The sequence below is a fragment of the Mixophyes fleayi genome, chromosome 10, assembly GCF_038048845.1.
Source record: "Mixophyes fleayi isolate aMixFle1 chromosome 10, aMixFle1.hap1, whole genome shotgun sequence".
Taxonomy (NCBI): domain Eukaryota; kingdom Metazoa; phylum Chordata; class Amphibia; order Anura; family Limnodynastidae; genus Mixophyes; species Mixophyes fleayi.
The window spans coordinates 93,210,231-93,231,506 of NC_134411.1; the positions used below are offsets into that span (position 1 = coordinate 93,210,231).

Genomic DNA, 21,276 nt, shown 5'->3' on the forward strand with positions numbered 1-21,276 from the left:
TGATTTATAAAAAGTTCTGACTAAAGTAATTGTAAGACCATGTTACACTAGGCAGACTAGGATTCTGCTTATTACACTTAAAGATTAATTGGCCCATATATACAGTGCATCTGTATCTATGGGCTACTTAATTTGACTAGCCCGAACTGGGTCCAAAATCAGCAATTGTCCATAACCATCTGAACAGGGACATGGCCATGTGATAAAACCTCCACACCCATCATAAAGGGTAGCTTATGGCCATGGTTGCCCAAAAAATTATATAGACCAATAGAAGCGGCACTCAAGTTAAGTTCTGGACAATGAACAGCAGTTATATGATAATTACACTGAAGTTCCTACTTTAAAGAGATTTCCATTTATTTGTGTGTGTGGGGGGGGTCATCACAATCTGGGGGGTTTTCTGCTTGTTCAGTAAATTATCCCATTTGAAGTTTGAATGGGTTGGCAGAAGCAGAGAACAGTGTTGTGAAAAATGTCTCTTAACTTATACCATAGAGTCACAGTTTTCAAATTTAAGACACTTTTAACGTGAAATATTTTGGATGTAGGTTAGAGCTAGAGTGTCAATTTTATTTGTCCTGTTAAAAAGGAATCCACAACAGTACATGTTTCCAACAATCACAGGTATAATACTTAACGTGGATATTTAATAAATTTAAAATGATGCTCACAAGATCAAACAAATGCCCGTTCATCAACCTAGACTTCCTCCCTCCCCTCCTTTATGCATCTCATCCCGTGAGCTTACAGAATAGTCTCCACCAATTTACTAAGTGGATGATATACAAGGAAAAAATAAATAATTTATGTGCAACAATTATCTAGCACCACCTTGTGGACACCACTGGGATACAATTAGCATCACATAAAAAGTGGGATTTTCAGCCAAATGTTGCGATGTTCTGAAAGTGGTCATTTCTCAGCTTCCAGGCAAATCTAAGATAAGAACAAAGAATGAGTGTCTGAATAGTCTGCTTATAGTGTAACAAAAAGCTGTACAATAAATAATAAGTTGTGTAAAGAAATACTCACTCAGGTTGCTGATTTAACTGTGGTTGGGCTGGCATCTGCTATCGTTGCCAAGTAGATAAGATTTCTGTGCAAAATTTGCTGGTATCTGAGTGGGGGGAAAAAAAAAATACAGGATGTTGATGCTAATTGGTGGTCTCAATGTAAGGGAGAATTGGTATCTAAAGCAATTTTTTTAACACTTATTTGAAAATTAAGCTGTGTGCTTGGTAGAGCATCTTTACATGACATGGGCCATGTCTCTGGGAGTGGTAGAACTATCACCACTGCCTGTGATCTATTAAAATCACAAAGCAAACTCAGTGAGGCCAAGACAGAGTGTCACTGCCAATGTGTAGGTGACCGTATATGCCAAAAGCAGAGTGTGGCTGCAGGATGCTGTCGTCCCTACCAAATTTTGATATGGGGCCCAGAAATAACGTGTTCCACCCAGGGCCAACAGAACAGGGATGGGATGGGGTGGGTGTACGCTCCACAGTACCACGACACTGGATACTTACTGGGAACACTCTGCTGCTCTCCCCTTGTTCTGATATTCCACAATACAGCGGATGAGTTGATCATTTTCCTCCAGCAGCTGAAAAAAACAACAACACGGACGGTGGTTACAGGAACTGATCAGCAGATATCTGGGCCTCGGTGTAAAGGACGGGACTGCTGCCGGGTATATGACTGAGGCTGTGCCAGTAGTTGGGCACCGGGTCACTCACCCTCTGTACGTTGTCCTCGGGGATCTGGAATCGGCCTCGCAGCTTTTCGGGCACAAACACAACCGACATCTTCTCGGAGGTCCCGACGTTTCCAGCGCACACTGTCAGCGTCACCGCGCCTGCTCATGACGTCACCCCAGATCCCGTCGCCTACCTGGGACGTCACGTGATGCACAGACACAGGTGATAGCCAATGAGCAATCATCAGCTGCTGTATCCGCTGAGCCCCCAGCCAGGGTCAGGATCCCTTCATGCTGTAACTAGCAGCAGCCACACAGGGGCAGTATGTGCTGAGCACCAGCTCCCAGCCAGGAACAGGATCCCCTCATACAGTAACTAGCAGCAGCCACACGGGGGCAGTATGTGCTGAGCACCAGCAACCAGCCAGGAACAGGATCCCCTCATACAGTAACTAGCAGCAGCCACACGGGGGCAGTATGTGCTGAGCACCAGCTCCCAGCCAGGAACAGGATCCCCTCATACAGTAACTAGCAGCAGCCACACGGGGGCAGTATGTGCTGAGCACCAGCAACCAGCCAGGAACAGGATCCCCTCATACAGTAACTAGCAGCAGCCACACAGGGGCAGTATGTGCTGAGCACCAGCTCCCAGCCAGGAACAGGATCCCCTCATACAGTAACTAGCAGCAGCCACACGGGGGCAGTATGTGCTGAGCACCAGCAACCAGCCAGGAACAGGATCCCCTCATACAGTAACTAGCAGCAGCCACACGGGGGCAGTATGTGCTGAGCACCAGCTCCCAGCCAGGGTCAGGATCCCATCATACTGTAACTAGTAGCAGCCACACGGGGGCAGTATGTGCTGAGCACCAGCTACCAGCCAGTTAGGATGCCCTGATGCTGTAACTGAAAGCAGCCACATGGGGGCAGTATGTGCTGAGCACCAGCTCCCAGCCAGGGTCAGGATCCCCTCATACTGTAACTAGTAGCAGCCACACGGGGGCAGTATGTGCTGAGCACCAGCTACCAGCCAGTTAGGATGCCCTGATGCTGTAACTGAAAGCAGCCACAAGGGGGCAGTACGTGCTGAGCACTAGCTACCAGCCAGGGGCAGCAGCTACACGGGGGCAGTATGTGCTGAGCACCAGCTCCCAGCCAGGAACAGGATCCCCTCATACAGTAATTAGCAGCAGCCACACGGGGGCAGTATGTGCTGAGCACCAGCAACCAGCTAGGAACAGGAACCCCTCATACTGTGACTAGCAGCAGCCACAAGGGGGCAGTATGTGCTAAGCACCAGTTCCCAGCCAGGGTCAGGATCCCCTCATACTGTAACTAGTAGCAGCCACACGGGGGCAGTATGTGCTGAGCACCAGCTACCAGCCAGGGTCAGGATCCCCTCATCCTGTAACTAGCAGCAGCCACAGGGGCGCAGTATGTGCTGAGCACCAGCAACCAGCCAGGAACAGGAACCCCTCATACTGTGACTAGCAGCAGCCACAAGGGGGCAGTATGTGCTAAGCACCAGCTCCCAGCCAGGGTCAGGATCCCCTCATACTGTAACTAGTAGCAGCCACACGGGGGCAGTATGTGCTGAGCACCAGCTACCAGCCAGGGTCAGGATCCCCTCATCCTGTAACTAGCAGCAGCCACAGGGGGGCAGTATGTGCTGAGCACCAGCTCCCAGCCAGGGGCAGCAGCCACACGGGGGCAGTATGTGCTGAGCACCAGCTCCCAGCCAGGAACAGGATCCCCTCATACAGTAACTAGCAGCAGCCACACGGGGGCAGTATGTGCTGAGCACCAGCAACCAGCCAGGAACAGGATCCCCTCATACAGTAACTAGCAGCAGCCACACGGGGGCAGTATGTGCTGAGCACCAGCTCCCAGCCAGGGTCAGGATCCCATCATACTGTAACTAGTAGCAGCCACACGGGGGCAGTATGTGCTGAGCACCAGCTACCAGCCAGTTAGGATGCCCTGATGCTGTAACTGAAAGCAGCCACATGGGGGCAGTATGTGCTGAGCACCAGCTCCCAGCCAGGGTCAGGATCCCCTCATACTGTAACTAGTAGCAGCCACACGGGGGCAGTATGTGCTGAGCACCAGCTACCAGCCAGTTAGGATGCCCTGATGCTGTAACTGAAAGCAGCCACAAGGGGGCAGTATGTGCTAAGCACCAGCTCCCAGCCAGGGTCAGGATCCCCTCATACTGTAACTAGCAGCAGCCACACGGGGGCAGTATGTGCTGAGCACCAGCAACCAGCCAGGAACAGGATCCCCTCATACTGTGACTAGCAGCAGCCACAAGGGGGCAGTATGTGCTAAACACCAGCTCCCAGCCAGGGTCAGGATCCCCTCATACTGTAACTAGTAGCAGCCACACGGGGGCAGTATGTGCTGAGCACCAGCTACCAGCCAGTTAGGATGCCCTGATGCTGTAACTGAAAGCAGCCACATGGGGGCAGTATGTGCTGAGCACCAGCTCCCAGCCAGGGTCAGGATCCCCTCATGCTGTAACTTGCAGCAGCCACAGGAGGGCAGTATATGATGAGCACCAGCTCCCAGCCAGGGTCAGGATCCCCTCATGCTGTAACTAGCAGCAGCCACAGGGGGGCAGTATGCGCTGAGCACCAGTCACAGCCAGGGTCAGGATCCCCTCATCCTGTAACTAGCAGCAGCCACAGGGGGGCAGTGTTCGCTGAGCTCCAGTCACAGCCAGAGTCAGGATCCCTTCATACTGTAACTAGCAGCAGCCACACGGGGGCAGTTTGTGCTGAGCACATGCGTGAGGTCTGTATGTAAAAGCCGCAGATCAGTGAGATCTATAAATAAAAGTGGGTGTCAGCACGGTGGCTTAGTGGTTCGCACTTCTGCTGCACAGTGCTGGGGTCATGAATTGACTTCCTGACCAGGGCCTTCTCTGTGTGGAGTTTGTATGTTCTTCCTGTGTTTGTTTGGGTAGATTTCCTCCCACACTCCACAAACATACTAGTAGGTTACTTGGCTGCTATTAAATTGACCATAGTCTCTCTGTCTGTGTGTGTCTGTGTTAGGGAATTTAGACTGTAAGCTCCAATGGGGCAGGAACTGATGTGAGTGAGTTCTCTGTACAGCGCTGCAGAATTAGTGGCGCTATATAAATAGCTGAAGACGATGTCACACGGAGCAGGATCTTGGGGGGGGGGGGAGGGGGGGTCTGTGGATTAGCTGTAATTCAGCGTAACAAAACTTTTTGTTTTCATAAGGACCTGCACAGGGGTAATGTGCCCTTTCCCAGGGCCGGATTAACAATGGGGCTGCAGGCCGAGGTCTCTCCACAGAAATAGGCCCAGGCCAATCAGGAGTGATTTTTTTTGTGTGTGTGACTACATCTGGCGCAGGGAGGGGTTCAGGGTAATGAGCGGTGCAGGCTGGTGATGTGGACCGTTGGTGGCTTTCATGGTTGCCAGGGGGCGGTCTCATCATTTTAGAGCCACAGTCAGCCAATTGCGAGCCTGTCTGTTGCTGAGTGGGGTGGAGGCTGTGCATTCAGAGGCTGTGTGTGACTCGTGTTGTACCTGCTCCCACCCAGTCCCAGACGGAGGTCAGCGGTGCTCAACACAACAGGTAGGAACAATTTATTTTTTAATGGGATATGTGACATCAGGGGACATGTGAAAATATAATATACATGTGTGAATGACCCGTGTGTATTAGTATAGGGATCCGTTCCTATTCTTGCAACAAAATTACCAACATTTTCAATGGAGATTATACCCTGGTGCCACTGACAGTGACTGTGTCTGACTATTTGTATTTTGAAGTCTGCTCAGATGTATGAACACTTGAAGAAAGAATAGTTATATATAACAAATCTTATACATTCCCCTTTGGCCATTTGAGGTGGACGTATTTCCACTCTTCACTTTACATACAAGATATGTGATCTAGTTAGAGGTTCACTTTTTATATAATGGAGGATGGGAGGGAGATGTAGGTGGTTGGAGGGAAGTGCAAGCTACGCCCTCCATGGTGTTGGCCACTCCCACACACGGCTGGTCACACCCACACACGACTAGCCACACCTCCAGTGAGGTGTTAGATGGTATGAAAATAACCAGCAGCTGATAATCACGTTCTCGCACATTAACTGCATTTTGTTTGTATCAATAAAAATCATGTTTTGTTGTCTTTACTGGGTGGTGGTCACAAGCGTGCTATGTATTGTGTGGCAGTCACAAGGCTGTTGTGTATTGTGTGGTGGTTAGAAGGGTGCTGTGTATTGTGTGGCGGTCACAAGGGTGCTGTGTATTGTGTGGTGGTTAGAAGGGTGCTGTGTATTGTGTGGCGGTCACAAGGAGGCTGTGTATTGTGTGGCGGTCACAAGGAGGCTGTGTATTGTGTGGCGGTCACAAGGAGGCTGTGTATTGTGAGGCGGTCACAAGGAGGCTGTGTATTGTGTGGCGGTCACAAGGAGGCTGTGTATTGTGTGGCGGTCACAAGGAGGCTGTGTATTGTGAGGCGGTCACAAGGGTACTGTGTGGTCTCTGCTGCTGCTGTAGCACATCTACTTCAAGGTTGGATGTGCTGTGCATTCAGAGATGCTCTTCTGCATACCACCCATGGTTAACTGAGTTACTGTCGCCTTCCTGTCAGCTTGAACCACGCTGGCAATTCTCTTCTGTCATCTCTCATTAACGAGGTGTTTCCACCACAGAACTGATGCTGTGGTTTTGAGCACCATTTTCTGTAAGCTTTAGAGATAGTTGTGTACAAATCCCAAGAGATCAGCAGTTTCTGAGGTACTGAAACAACCCGTACGGCACCAACAATCATTCCACAGGAAAAATCACTTATATCACATCTCTTCTCCATTCTGGTGTTTGGTCTGAACTACAATTGTATTATTGGACAATGTCTGCCAGGGGAGGGCTACCTAATAAAGTGGATAGTGAATGTTTATATATTATGATCAATATAGATGTGTGTGTGTGTGTGTGTGTGTGTGTGTGTGTGTGTGTGTGTGTGTGTGTGTGTGTGTGTGTGTATATATATATTTTATTTATTTTTTTCAACTAAATTTATTTATTTATTTATTTTTCTTAAGTTTTCAGCACCCTCTACTTTGTTCAGTGTTAAAAACCTGAAAATTAGTGTATGTTTCTGTTAAAGCACTTTATAAATAAAAATAATCAACCAATGTTTGAATTTTTGTCTTCAATGGTCAATAAAACAACATTTACCCCTCGTCAGGAAAGTCATTATTTTAGGGGACTATCCTGATCAGCCAGGAGCTTGTACCGGCATGAGGGACAGCTGGGACGTATTTCCACTCTTCACTTTACATACATGCTGTGTGAACCAGTTAGAGGTGCACTCTGTATATAATGGAGGATGGGAGGGAGATGTAGGTGGTTGGAGGGCAGTGCAAGCTACGCCCTCCATCCAGAGTTGCCAACTCTGAAATGAAAAACAAGCAACCGCTAAGTGAAGAACAAGCCCAAACCAATCCTAAAAAGCCCAACTTACAGAGGACAGGACTGTAATGAAAACCACAACGTGTATTTATTATTAAATAAATACATATAAAGATTTCTACAATCTGTCTTCAATGTTTCTTCAATAGAACATTGTATAAAATACCAATAAAATATTATACCATGTTTCATACAGTATCTGGTACAGTAAAACATTGACCAATTGTGTTCTCACTGCTATTAAAATGCATTGAATGAGAGTTAATAATTCCAATACTTTATTCATCTACTATGAATGGTGACCAGTCAGGGACAAATACAAGATTAAAAGTGAATGTAATTAGAATACTCGGTTTCCATGCAGTCAGAGGTCATTCAGTTTCACCTTAGGCAATTAATGTGTTAATATGTTAACCCTTAAACAGTGTCACATCTTAAATCCTGGAATGGTCCCGACTATGCCCTACATCTGCCAGGCTCAGTAATACTAATACTAATATTCTACATACAGACAGAGCACATATAAATATAATATATAGTGCACATAGAGAATATTCGGTACAAGATACATACTATAGACAGATGTACTGACACAAGAGACTCCTTTCTCCATTTTGAATCCCCCTGGTTACTGGGACCCTCAGCTATACCCACCCCGTGCATTCCTGCACAGGTTCCCCACTAAACCACACATGGAGATCTGAATGTCACATGTTCTTAAATCCCCGGCTCTCACCTCTTCCTAGTTCTGCTGCTCCCTTCAGCTGAGAGCTCGTGCTAACACACCGGCCAACAGCCGAGGTCACGTCCACTTAAGAAGAGGCCAGCAGCGTCCAACTCTGAAGCGTTCATACACTCAACAAGGCAATAAAGCTTTTTAAAAAACAAAAGGAAATAAAAGTGCTGAGCTTGTAAGCCCAAAAAACCGCAACCCGCGGCAAGCTGAAAATAAACGCAACTTAAAAATAAAACAAGGCCAATTCCGCTTGTTATAAGCGGAATTGGCAACTATGTCTCCCACGTTCTCCTCTGACTCTGCCCACCCACAAAGCGCTAATTCATTGGAGGATTTCGCTGCACAACCCGCCCACGAAAAAAACAAACTGAATGCACCTGTCATCAGGGCTGCAGCTATGGCGGATGAGTTCAGCAAAGCACAGACAGCCCGTCCCGGTGGTGACACCATATTCGGGAAAATTATCCGTAAGGAAATCCCGGCTAATATAATCTATGAGGGCGATCAATGTATCGCATTCCATGATGTCGCTCCACAAGCACCAACACATTTCCAATTGGTACCTAAGAAAGCTATTAGCCAATTATCTGAAGTAGAACCTGCTGATGACGCTTTACTAGGACATCTGATGATTGTTGGCAAGAAATGTGCTGCTGATATGGGCCTGGTCTCCAAGCCCAAAAACAAGCTACCCGCGGCAGTGAAAAAAAAAAACGCAACTTCACACAAAAATAAGAAGCCCAATTCCGCTTGTTATAAGCGCAATTGGCAACTATGCCTCCATGGTGTTGGCCACTCCCACACACGGCTAGCCACACCCACCCACGACTAGCCACACCTCCAGTGGGACGGCACTTCTCGCAATAGGCCCTTTATAATTTTCAGCCCAAGACACATGTGGTACTTAATCTGGACCAGCCTCTGTTGATAAATACGGGTCTAGGTCCACTCTGCTTTAACAGACAATACACTGCAGGATACATCCAATATATATGTGTGGAATATAAAGTCACACACACACAAAAAATAATAATAATTAATGTCACCTGTTATAGTTATTAATAAGAAATCATTAAAAAATAAAAATTATCTTCATAAAATACATTTATCATGATCACATTAATGTCTATTGTACATAAAATGTACAATACAGTTACTGCCGATTGCAAACACATGTTTTAGCTGCATATATGACCACAAGTTAACCCGTGCATGATACTCATGCGATTTTTTGTCAAATAATGTCAGTATACCAAATTTCGGCTCATTCGGATGAGCCCTTTCTGAGAAAATAGTTTTTTCCACACACACACACACACACACACAGCTACACATGCAGGGGCGGATCTAGAAAATGTTTGTTCCCCGGAAGGATGTTAGGGCGGGGCGATTTAGGACCCACCCCCTTTTCGACTTCTGAGGCTGCTGGGGGCTGCACAGTATGTGCAGGTCCGCTCAGCAGTGACAGGCAGGGACAGTGTGTTTAAAACACAATCAGAGCAGCCGGGCAGCACACTGTCACTGCCAAACGGACCTGCACATACTGTGCAGCCGTCGGCAGCAAACCCCTGCTAGGGGGGGGCGATTGCCCCGATCGCACCCCCTGGATCCGCCACTGTACACATGTGTGTTCATGAGGTTAAATTACCTCACGAAAATGAGTTTGACCCCTCAACTCGTCAATAATGTCAGTATACCAAATTTCAGCCCTTTTTGAGGTTTTTTTTTCCACACACACTAAGAATTTAGTAGGTCAGTTAACCCCGTGCATGATACTCATGCATTCTAGTCACATCAAGCTACTTAAGGTGTTAAAAACTCCCCACTGTCACCCCCGGCAACCACCAACCACTCCCAACTGTCACTTCTCCTTCAAGAAATATATAGGTCAGTGTATAACTCTGCCCAGCAGGTGGCGCTGCTGCTTGGGTTTTTTTTTCCACACACACGCCACTAGCCATTTATATTATAGATCATCGCTAGTTATCGTCGCTTACATCCGACCTGTAGTTGGTGCAAGTGGCACAAAAGAAAATCACGTACCGTAGAGATCCCCAAAGCTTGAATCGGACACTGCTGATTGTCCTCTGGCTTGGCCTGTCCTTACTGTACAATGACTACATTCATACACCCAGTCCGCTCCTCGATCCGCCCCTGAAATCGTAGTCTGTAGTAAGGGTCCCCTGAGCTCATAGATGAATTGGACGTTGCTGCGCTCACTGGCGTATGGTTTGTCTCTGGACATGGGCAGAACTATTTTACGCAAAATACGGCACGTATTGGCATTTATGTTCCTTAATGGATCGGGCCCTTTGCGGCATATTCAATTAGGTTTCCGGTCCGCGGTAACGCGCCGGAACGGGCCTCAAAGTCAATCCACAGTACCGCAATAATGTGGATTTTGGTGTGCACCCCATAGGGTTGCGTAGGAAAATCTGCGTTATTGCGGTACCGTATTACCGTCAATACTGCGCACCGCGGACCAGAAACCTAATTGAATATGCCCCTTTGTGTCTATCTTATAGAATAATATCCGAAATTAGTTATAACTTCATTGTATCTAATGTCTCTCTCACTAACTGCCCCAAGTGTGAGGAGACCCCAAAGGTCTCTCTTTAACCACTACCACAAACTTCCCCCAGCCGCCATTTGTCTGTTGGAGAGGTGACCACACCAAAATCATCATCATCATCACTCCACATATCACTTGTCACCTTCCCCTTCCTATAGTCCTTGACATGTACAACCCCCACTTGTCACCTTCCCCTTCCTATAGTCCTTGACATGTACAACCCCCACTTGTCACCTACCCCTTCCTATAGTCCTTGACATGTACAAACCCCACCACAGAACAGAATGATTTGACACCATTGTTTCAAAGCTCTAAAGGTACCGATGTAGAAATATATGATAATCAGATACCAAAGGCTTTTGCAGTCAGAGAAATAGAGGACTCCAGTTGTGGCTGGACTCTCTCCACTGATGGTCAGACTGAGGTTTATAAAGTTTGCTGGGACTTGCAGTTCAGAAGCATGGCCCATTCCTGATACAAAGTTACTGATTGAAGTCAGTGAGAAAAGTCTCTCAACTTGCCTAAAGAAAGCAATGGCTCAGCTGGCTGGTAAGTGGGTTCTTTACTTATATTAATAAAGGAGGTTTTAGTTTGAATCTCCTGTCTTGCTTCATTTTAATAAATTGAATGTTGCAGCAGGCTGATTAAAGACATTGAGAACAGTATAAGGTAGCTCAGTTGACCAGTAGTGAGGTGCCCATGGACAGTCATAGTAGAGGCCCTGCTCTGAAATCCAAGTGGTTTCCTTTTTAGCATATTTCATGTTCCTTGATGAAGTCCATGACAAAAGTCTCTCCATATCCTCAACAAATGTTCTACCTTGGTGACCTAGCAGATAGGAGATCGGTTTGCAGTTGATATAGGTGCCCTTGTTTGAATCCCCAACCAGGTAACATTTAGTTTCTTTGATTTTGCTCCAGGACCCTTGATGACATTGATAAAGGTCTCACTGCTGCTCGCACCATGTACTGGCTTGGATGGCTCAGGTGACTAGTAGCCAGATTGCTGACTGTGATGTTGGAGGTCCTGGTTTGAATCCCCAGACAGGCTTGATGGTCTTTTTCTGTCATCAACCTGCTCAGTGGGTTCTCTCCTTGTAGTGATGATGTGTTAACATGTTTGTCTCGCACTTGTTAATAAACTTGGCTGTTGTGTCCAAAAGTACTAACAGACAATGTATGAAAAGACAGTTGTTGTGTTTGCTTTATTAACTTGCTACTAGAACAATGTATGAAAAGACAGTTGTTGTGTTTGCTTTATTAACTTGCTACTAGACTACACTTTTCTCATTACTGACAGGAACTCTGCTGTCAGTTGAGCACTGTAAAGACAATGTCATGAACCAGCCAGATACACCAACCAACATACAAAGGGGATCTGAACCAGGACCTCAGCCATCTAATGACAGGAGAGTATCTGGCTACTAGTCATCTGAGCCAACATATGGAGTAAGTGAGGAGACTTTTCAACAAGTCAGGTGTAAAAATCTGAGGTACAAAAGCTACAACTGTTTGTGGATTTGAACTAAGAGCAAAATCATCTCTAGAATCAGAGAACCAGGTTACTAGTCCTCTGAGCCAGCTTAAGCAAGTGATTTTTCTTCGTGTCCTAATTCATCCTGGTGCATCAGACAAGGTAATTGAAAGAAACCTGTCTTGGAGACTCCAGCATTAGCTGTGAACAGAGAATCTGGACAAAAGTTTACTTACTAGAGGAAGTGGCTCAGTGGGTTAGTAGCCATGTTCTTTACTTGCAGTGATAGAAGAGGCTTGGGTTTGAATCCCCTGTCTGTGTCTTTTTAGTAAATTGAATGTTGCAGCAGGCTGCTTGAAGACATTGAGAAAAGTCTCTCCATATCTTCAACAAGAGTTCTAACTTGGTGGCCCAATAGACAGGGCATCTGTTTATAGGTGATATGTAGTCCCTGGTTCAAATCCTGAGCCTGGTATCATTTGCAGCTCTCTTGATTTTGCTCCAGACCCCTTGATGACATTGATAAAGGTCTCACTGCTGCTCATTATCATGTACTGGCTTGGATGGCTCAGTTGACTAATAGCCAGATTGCTGATTGTGCTGGTGGAGTTCCTGGTTTGAAACCCTGAACAGGTAACATTTTCAGCTCTGTTGATTTTGCTCCAGGCCCATTGATGACTGTGATAAAAGACCCACTGCTGCTTACATCATGTACTGGCTTGGATGGCTCAGTTGACTAGTAGCCAGATTGCTGTCTGTGATGTTGAAGGTCCTGGTTTGAATCCCCAGACAGGCTTGATGGTTTCTCTGTCATCATCCTGCTCAGTGGGTGCTCTCCTTGTAAGTGATGGGTTAAATTGTGTGTCCAGCATTATTAAATAAACATGGCTGTGGGGGTTTTGAAAGAAGCTAACAGCCAAATTATAAAAATACTACACTTTTCTTACATTATTAACTTGTCTCTTATTACTCTTCTCTCACTACACTACTCTCAATATTGATGGGAACTCTTCTGCCCAATGAGCACTTTACTACTTGCCCACTAACTTATATGACTAAAGACCATTTTTCACAAAGACTCCTAAATGTCATGAGTCAGACAAGTCCTCCACCCAGCAAAGACAAAGACATACACATTGACAGATACACATTGACAGATACACATTGACAGATACACATTGACAGATACACTATATATACATTGACATAACCTAGATCTTACTCATCTGAGCCAACATCATCATTTATATAGCACCACTATTTCCACAGCACAACACACTCACAATAAGGCCCTGTTCAGGAACTGAACTCATGGCCCCAGCCCTGTGGGGCAGATGTGCTAACCACTTAGCCACCACGCTGCCCACATATGATGTAAGAAAATACGGAAACTTATCTCAATGTCTTCAACAAGTCAGGTGTAAAATCCAAGGTACAAAAGCTACAGCTGTTTGTGGAGTTGAACTAAGACCTCAAACATCTCTACCAGCAAACAAGTTGGTTACTAGTCCTCTGAGCCAAGGTTTCCTCTGTGTCATAATTCATCCTGGTGCATCAGAAAATATAGCTGAAAGAAACCTGTCTTGGGGTTCAAACCTGAGACACCACCATAAGCTGCAAACAGAGAACTTGGACACAAGTCAACAGAGCCAGCTTGTTTGCTAGATATGAAGGGAGATTATGCTCAATGTCATCAACCAGCCTGGAGCAACATCCAAGCTACTAACAGAATGTTGTCTGGGGGAACATAAACCAGGACTTCAACATCTCTGCTAGTAGAGATGTTGATCCAGCACAGTATATTTAGGAGGTAAGAATTTTCAGTAGACAGTAGTGAGGTGCCCATGGACAGTCATAGTAGAGGCCCTGCTTTGAATTCCGAGTTGCTTCCTTATTAGCACATTTTATATTGCAACAGGTTTGATGAAGTCCATGAGAAAAGTCTCTCCATATCGACAACAGATGTACCAGCTTGGTGGTGCAGAAGATAGGTGACCTGTTTATAGTTTACGTGGATTTTTGATTTGGCTCCAGACCTCTTGATGCCATTGATAAAGGTCTCACTGCTGCTCACATCATGTACTGGCTTGGCTGGCTCAGCTGACTAATAGCCAGATTAATGACTGTGAAGTGGGAGGTCCTGGTTTGAATCCCCAGACAGGCTTGATGGTCTTTCTCTGTCATCAACCTGCTCAGTGGGTTCTCTCCTTGTGATGATGTGTTAAATTACTTGTCTAGCATTATTTAAAAATAGTTGTGGGGGTTTCTAAAAGCACTAACAGCTAACTTATGAAAATGGTACTCTTCTTACATTATTAATTTGGCACTAGACTACTCTTATATTAATAGGAACTCTGCTCTCAGTTGAGCACTTTACTGATTGCCCAGTAACTTATGCCCTCAATGTGAATATAGACAGACTGCCCTTCAGGAAGACTTTTCTCAAAGTCATGAACCAGCCAGGTGCACCAACCCATGTACAAATGGGGATTTGAACCAGGACTCTAATGTCAGTAAAGCACCAGGCTACTAGTCATCTGAGCCAACACATGGTGCAACTAAGAGGGGGCATCATGGCACAGTGATAATGGGGAGGGGGAGCAGCATGGCACAGAGTGATGGGGAGGGGGGAGCAGCATGGCACAGTGTGATGGGGAGGGGGAGCAGCATGGCACAGTGTGATGGGGAGGGGGGAGCAGCATGGCACAGTGTGATGGGGAGGGGGGAGCAGCATGGCACAGTGTGATGGGGAGGGGGGAGCAGCATGGCACAGAGTGATGGGGAGGGGGGAGCAGCATGGCACAGAGTGATGGGGAGGGGGGAGCAGCATGGCACAGTGTGATGGGGAGGGGGGAGCAGCATGGCACAGAGTGATGGGGAGGGGGGAGCAGCATGGCACAGTGTGATGGGGAGGGGGGAGCAGCATGGCACAGTGTGATGGGGAGGGGGGAGCAGCATGGCACAGTGTGATGGGGAGGGGGAGCAGCATGGCACAGTGTGATGGGGAGGGGGGGCAGCATGGCACAGAGTGATGGGGAGGGGGGAGCAGCATGGCACAGTGTGATGGGGAGGGGGGAGCAGCATGGCACAGAGTGATGGGGAGGGGGGAGCAGCATGGCACAGTGTGATGGGGAGGGGGGAGCAGCATGGCACAGAGTGATGGGGAGGGGGGGCAGCATGGCACAGAGTGATGGGGAGGGGGGAGCAGCATGGCAGTGATGATGGGGAGGGGGGGGCAGCATGGCACAGTGTGATGGGGAGGGGGGAGCAGTATGGCACAGTGTGATGGGGAGGGGGGAGCAGCATGGCACAGTGTGATGATGGGGAGGGGGGAGCAGCATGGCACAGTGTGATGATGGGGAGGGGGGAGCAGCATGGCACAGTGTGATGATGGGGAGGGGGGAGCAGCATGGCACAGTGTGATGGGGAGGGGGAGCAGCATGGCACAGTGTGATGGGGAGGGGGGAGCAGCATGGCACAGTGTGATGGGGAGGGGGGAGCAGCATGGCAGTGATGATGGGGAGGGGGAGCAGCATGGCACAGTGTGATGATGGGGAGGGGGGAGCAGCATGGCACAGTGTGATGGGGAGGGGGGGCAGCATGGCACAGAGTGATGGGGAGGGGGGCAGCATGGCACAGAGTGATGGGGAGGGGGGAGCAGCATGGCACAGTGTGATGGGGAGGGGGGAGCAGCATGGCACAGAGTGATGGGGAGGGGGGAGCAGCATGGCAGTGTGATGGGGAGGGGGGAGCAGCATGGCACAGTGTGATGGGGAGGGGGGAGCAGCATGGCAGTGATGATGGGGAGGGGGGGCAGCATGGCACAGAGTGATGGGGAGGGGGGAGCAGCATGGCAGTGATGATGGGGAGGGGGGGCAGCATGGCACAGTGTGATGGGGAGGGGGGGAGCAGCATGGCACAGTGTGATGGGGAGGGGGGAGCAGCTTGCACAGTGTGATGATGGGGAGGGGGGAGCAGCTTGCACAGTGTGATGATGGGGAGGGGGGAGCAGCATGGCACAGTGTGATGATGGGGAGGGGGGAGCAGCATGGCACAGTGTGATGGGGAGGGGGGGAGCAGCATGGCACAGTGTGATGGGAGGGGGGAGCAGCATGGCACAGTGTGATGATGGGGAGGGGGAGCAGCATGGCACAGTGTGATGATGGGGAGGGGGGAGCAGCATGGCACAGTGTGATGGGGAGGGGGGAGCAGCATGGCACAGTGTGATGGGGAGGGGGGAGCAGCATGGCAGTGATGATGGGGAGGGGGGGCAGCATGGCACAGAGTGATGGGGAGGGGGGAGCAGCATGGCACAGTGTGATGATGGGGAGGGGGGAGCAGCATGGCAGTGATGATGGGGAGGGGGGGCAGCATGGCACAGTGTGATGGGGAGGGGGGGAGCAGCATGGCACAGTGTGATGGGGAGGGGGGAGCAGCTTGCACAGTGTGATGATGGGGAGGGGGGAGCAGCTTGCACAGTGTGATGATGGGGAGGGGGGAGCAGCATGGCACAGTGTGATGATGGGGAGGGGGAGCAGCATGGCACAGTGTGATGATGGGGAGGGGGAGCAGCATGGCACAGTGTGATGATGGGGAGGGGGGAGCAGCATGGCAGTGATGATGGGGAGGGGGGGCAGCATGGCACAGAGTGATGGGGAGGGGGGAGCAGCATGGCACAGTGTGATGATGGGGAGGGGGGAGCAGCATGGCACAGTGTGATGGGGGAGGGGGGAGCAGCATGGCACAGTGTGATGGGGAGGGGGGAGCAGCATGGCACAGTGTGATGATGGGGAGGGGGGGAGCAGCATGGCACAGTGTGATGGGGAGGGGGGAGCAGCGTGGCAGTGATGATGGGGAGGGGGGGCAGCATGGCACAGAGTGATGGGGAGGGGGGAGCAGCATGGCACAGTGTGATGGGGAGGGGGGAGCAGCATGGCACAGTGTGATGGGGAGGGGTGAGCAGCATGGCACAGTGTGATGATGGGGAGGGGGAGCAGCATGGCACAGTGTGATGATGGGGAGGGGGAGCAGCATGGCACAGTGTGATGATGGGGAGGGGGGGAGCAGCATGGCACAGTGTGATGGGGAGGGGGGGAGCAGCATGGCACAGTGTGATGGGGAGGGGGGAGCAGCATGGCAGTGATGATGGGGAGGGGGGGCAGCATGGCACAGAGTGATGGGGAGGGGGAGCAGCATGGCACAGTGTGATGATGGGGAGGGGGGGCAGCATGGCACAGAGTGATGGGGAGGGGGGAGCAGCATGGCACAGTGTGATGGGGAGGGGGGGAGCAGCATGGCACAGAGTGATGGGGAGGGGGGAGCAGCATGGCACAGTGTGATGGGGAGGGGGGAGCAGCATGGCAGTGATGATGGGGAGGGGGGGCAGCATGGCACAGAGTGATGGGGAGGGGGGAGCAGCATGGCAGTGATGATGGGGAGGGGGGGGCAGCATGGCACAGTGTGATGGGGAGGGGGGAGCAGTATGGCACAGTGTGATGGGGAGGGGGGAGCAGCATGGCACAGTGTGATGATGGGGAGGGGGGAGCAGCATGGCACAGTGTGATGATGGGGAGGGGGGAGCAGCATGGCACAGTGTGATGATGGGGAGGGGGGAGCAGCATGGCACAGTGTGATGGGGAGGGGGAGCAGCATGGCACAGTGTGATGGGGAGGGGGGAGCAGCATGGCACAGTGTGATGGGGAGGGGGGACCAGCATGGCAGTGATGATGGGGAGGGGGAGCAGCATGGCACAGTGTGATGATGGGGAGGGGGGAGCAGCATGGCACAGTGTGATGGGGAGGGGGGGGCAGCATGGCACAGAGTGATGGGGAGGGGGGCAGCATGGCACAGAGTGATGGGGAGGGGGGAGCAGCATGGCACAGTGTGATGGGGAGGGGGGAGCAGCATGGCACAGAGTGATGGGGAGGGGGGAGCAGCATGGCAGTGTGATGGGGAGGGGGGAGCAGCATGGCACAGTGTGATGGGGAGGGGGGAGCAGCATGGCAGTGATGATGGGGAGGGGGGGCAGCATGGCACAGAGTGATGGGGAGGGGGGAGCAGCATGGCAGTGATGATGGGGAGGGGGGGCAGCATGGCACAGTGTGATGGGGAGGGGGGAGCAGCATGGCACAGTGTGATGGGGAGGGGGGAGCAGCTTGCACAGTGTGATGATGGGGAGGGGGAGCAGCTTGCACAGTGTGATGATGGGGAGGGGGGAGCAGCATGGCACAGTGTGATGATGGGGAGGGGGAGCAGCATGGCACAGTGTGATGATGGGGAGGGGGGGAGCAGCATGGCACAGTGTGATGGGGAGGGGGGAGCAGCATGGCACAGTGTGATGGGGAGGGGGGAGCAGCATGGCAGTGATGATGGGGAGGGGGGGCAGCATGGCACAGAGTGATGGGGAGGGGGGAGCAGCATGGCACAGTGTGATGATGGGGAGGGGGGAGCAGCATGGCAGTGATGATGGGGAGGGGGGGCAGCATGGCACAGTGTGATGGGGAGGGGGGAGCAGCATGGCACAGTGTGATGGGGAGGGGGGAGCAGCTTGCACAGTGTGATGATGGGGAGGGGGGAGCAGCTTGCACAGTGTGATGATGGGGGAGGGGGGAGCAGCATGGCACAGTGTGATGATGGGGAGGGGGAGCAGCATGGCACAGTGTGATGATGGGGAGGGGGAGCAGCATGGCACAGTGTGATGATGGGGAGGGGGGGAGCAGCATGGCAGTGATGATGGGGAGGGGGGCAGCATGGCACAGAGTGATGGGGAGGGGGGAGCAGCATGGCACAGTGTGATGATGGGGAGGGGGGAGCAGCATGGCACAGTGTGATGGGGAGGGGGGAGCAGCATGGCACAGTGTGATGGGGAGGGGGGAGCAGCATGGCACAGTGTGATGATGGGGAGGGGGGAGCAGCATGGCACAGTGTGATGATGGGGAGGGGGGAGCAGCATGGCAGTGATGATGGGGAGGGGGGAGCAGCATGGCAGTGATGATGGGGAGGGGGGGCAGCATGGCACAGAGTGATGGGGAGGGGGGAGCAGCATGGCACAGTGTGATGATGGGGAGGGGGGAGCAGCATGGCAGTGATGATGGGGAGGGGGGAGCAGCATGGCAGTGATGATGGGGAGGGGGGGCAGCATGGCACAGTGTGATGGTGAGCAGCATGGCATAGTGTGATGGGGAGCGCTGGAGCAGCTTGCACAGTGTGATGATGGGGAGGGGGGAGCAGCATGGCAGTGTGATGATGGGGAGCAGCATGGCACAGTGTGATGATGGGGAGGGGGGAGCAGCTTGCACAGTGTGATGATGGGGAGGGGGGGAGCAGCATGGCACAGTGTGATGATGGGGAGGGGGAGCAGCATGGCACAGTGTGATGATGGGGAGGGGGAGCAGCATGGCACAGTGTGATGATGGGGAGGGGGGAGCAGCATGGCAGTGATGATGGGGAGGGGGGGCAGCATGGCACAGAGTGATGGGGAGGGGGGAGCAGCATGGCACAGTGTGATGATGGGGAGGGGGGGAGCAGCATGGCACAGTGTGATGGGGAGGGGGGAGCAGCATGGCACAGTGTGATGGGGAGGGGGGAGCAGCATGGCACAGTGTGATGATGGGGAGGGGGGAGCAGCATGGCACAGTGTGATGGGGAGGGGGGAGCAGCATGGCAGTGATGATGGGGAGGGGGGGCAGCATGGCACAGAGTGATGGGGAGGGGGGAGCAGCATGGCACAGTGTGATGGGGAGGGGGGAGCAGCATGGCACACTGTGATGGGGAGGGGTGAGCAGCATGGCAGTGTGATGATGGGGAGGGGGAGCAGCATGGCACAGTGTGATGATGGGGAGGGGGAGCAGCATGGCACAGTGTGATGATGGGGAGGGGGGAGCAGCATGGCACAGTGTGATGGGGAGGGGGGGAGCAGCATGGCACAGTGTGATGGGGAGGGGGGAGCAGCATGGCAGTGATGATGGGGAGGGGGGGCAGCATGGCACAGAGTGATGGGGAGGGGGGAGCAGCATGGCACAGTGTGATGATGGGGAGGGGGGGGCAGCATGGCACAGAGTGATGGGGAGGGGGGAGCAGCATGGCACAGTGTGATGGGGAGGGGGGAGCAGCATGGCACAGAGTGATGGGGAGGGGGGAGCAGCATGCACAGTGTGATGGGGAGGGGGAGCAGCATGGCAGTGATGATGGGGAGGGGGGGCAGCATGGCACAGAGTGATGGGGAGGGGGGAGCAGCATGGCAGTGATGATGGGGAGGGGGGGGCAGCATGGCACAGTGTGATGGGGAGGGGGGAGCAGTATGGCACAGAGTGATGGGGAGGGGGGAGCAGTATGGCACAGTGTGATGGGGAGGGGGGAGCAGCATGGCACAGTGTGATGATGGGGAGGGGGGAGCAGCATGGCACAGTGTGATGATGGGGAGGGGGGAGCAGCATGGCACAGTGTGATGGGGAGGGGGGAGCAGCATGGCACAGTGTGATGGGGAGGGGGGAGCAGCATGGCACAGTGTGATGGGGGAGGGGGGAGCAGCATGGCAGTGATGATGGGGAGGGGGAGCAGCATGGCACAGTGTGATGATGGGGAGGGGGGAGCAGCATGGCACAGTGTGATGGGGAGGGGGGGGCAGCATGGCACAGAGTGATGGGGAGGGGGGCAGCATGGCACAGAGTGATGGGGAGGGGGGAGCAGCATGGCACAGTGTGATGGGGAGGGGGAGCAGCATGGCACAGAGTGATGGGGAGGGGGGAGCAGCATGGCAGTGTGATGGGGAGGGGGGAGCAGCATGGCACAGTGTGATGGGGAGGGGGGGAGCAGCATGGCAGTGATGATGGGGAGGGGGGGCAGCATGGCACAGAGTGATGGGGAGGGGGGAGCAGCATGGCAGTGATGATGGGGAGGGGGGGCAGCATGGCACAGTGTGATGGGGAGGGGGGGAGCAGCATGGCACAGTGTGATGGGGAGGGGGGAGCAGCTTGCACAGTGTGATGATGGGGAGGGGGAGCAGCTTGCACAGTGTGATGATGGGGAGGGGGGAGCAGCATGGCACAGTGTGATGATGGGGAGGGGGAGCAGCATGGCACAGTGTGATGATGGGGAGGGGGGAGCAGCATGGCACAGTGTGATGGGGAGGGGGGAGCAGCATGGCACAGTGTGATGGGGAGGGGGGAGCAGCATGGCAGTGATGATGGGGAGGGGGGCAGCATGGCACAGAGTGATGGGGAGGGGGGAGCAGCATGGCACAGTGTGATGATGGGGAGGGGGGAGCAGCATGGCAGTGATGATGGGGAGGGGGGGCAGCATGGCACAGTGTGATGGGGAGGGGGGGAGCAGCATG

At 52.0% G+C, this 21,276-nt stretch overlaps 1 protein-coding gene and 1 pseudogene across 1 annotated transcript; one reads left to right on the forward strand and one right to left on the reverse strand.

Annotated features, from left to right (window-relative positions):
• Positions 1-537: 537 nt before the first annotated feature.
• On the reverse strand, positions 538-1,928 carry LOC142103614 (SS18-like protein 2). The gene is made up of 4 exons (XM_075187701.1): positions 1,743-1,928; positions 1,533-1,609; positions 1,036-1,120; positions 538-939 (listed from the first exon to the last, which is right to left on the reverse strand). The coding sequence occupies exons 1-3, from the start codon at positions 1,809-1,811 to the stop codon at positions 1,036-1,038; spliced, it is 231 nt and encodes a 76-aa protein (XP_075043802.1). The 5' UTR covers positions 1,812-1,928; the 3' UTR covers positions 538-939.
• Positions 1,929-8,280: 6,352 nt separating this feature from the next.
• LOC142103393 (adenosine 5'-monophosphoramidase HINT1 pseudogene) lies at positions 8,281-8,729 on the forward strand (annotated as a pseudogene).
• Positions 8,730-21,276: the final 12,547 nt, after the last annotated feature.

Coding starts and splice junctions, on each gene's coding strand:
- LOC142103614 (XM_075187701.1), bottom strand. CDS start 1,811: ATGTCGGTTGTGTTTGTGCCCGAAAAGCTGCGAGGCCGATTCCAGATC. Junction 1,610..1,742: donor CCGAGGACAACGTACAGAGG/GTGAGTGACCCG, acceptor TGTTTTTTTCAG/CTGCTGGAGGAAAATGATCA. Junction 1,121..1,532: donor AGAGCAGCAGAGTGTTCCCA/GTAAGTATCCAG, acceptor CCCCCCACTCAG/ATACCAGCAAATTTTGCACA.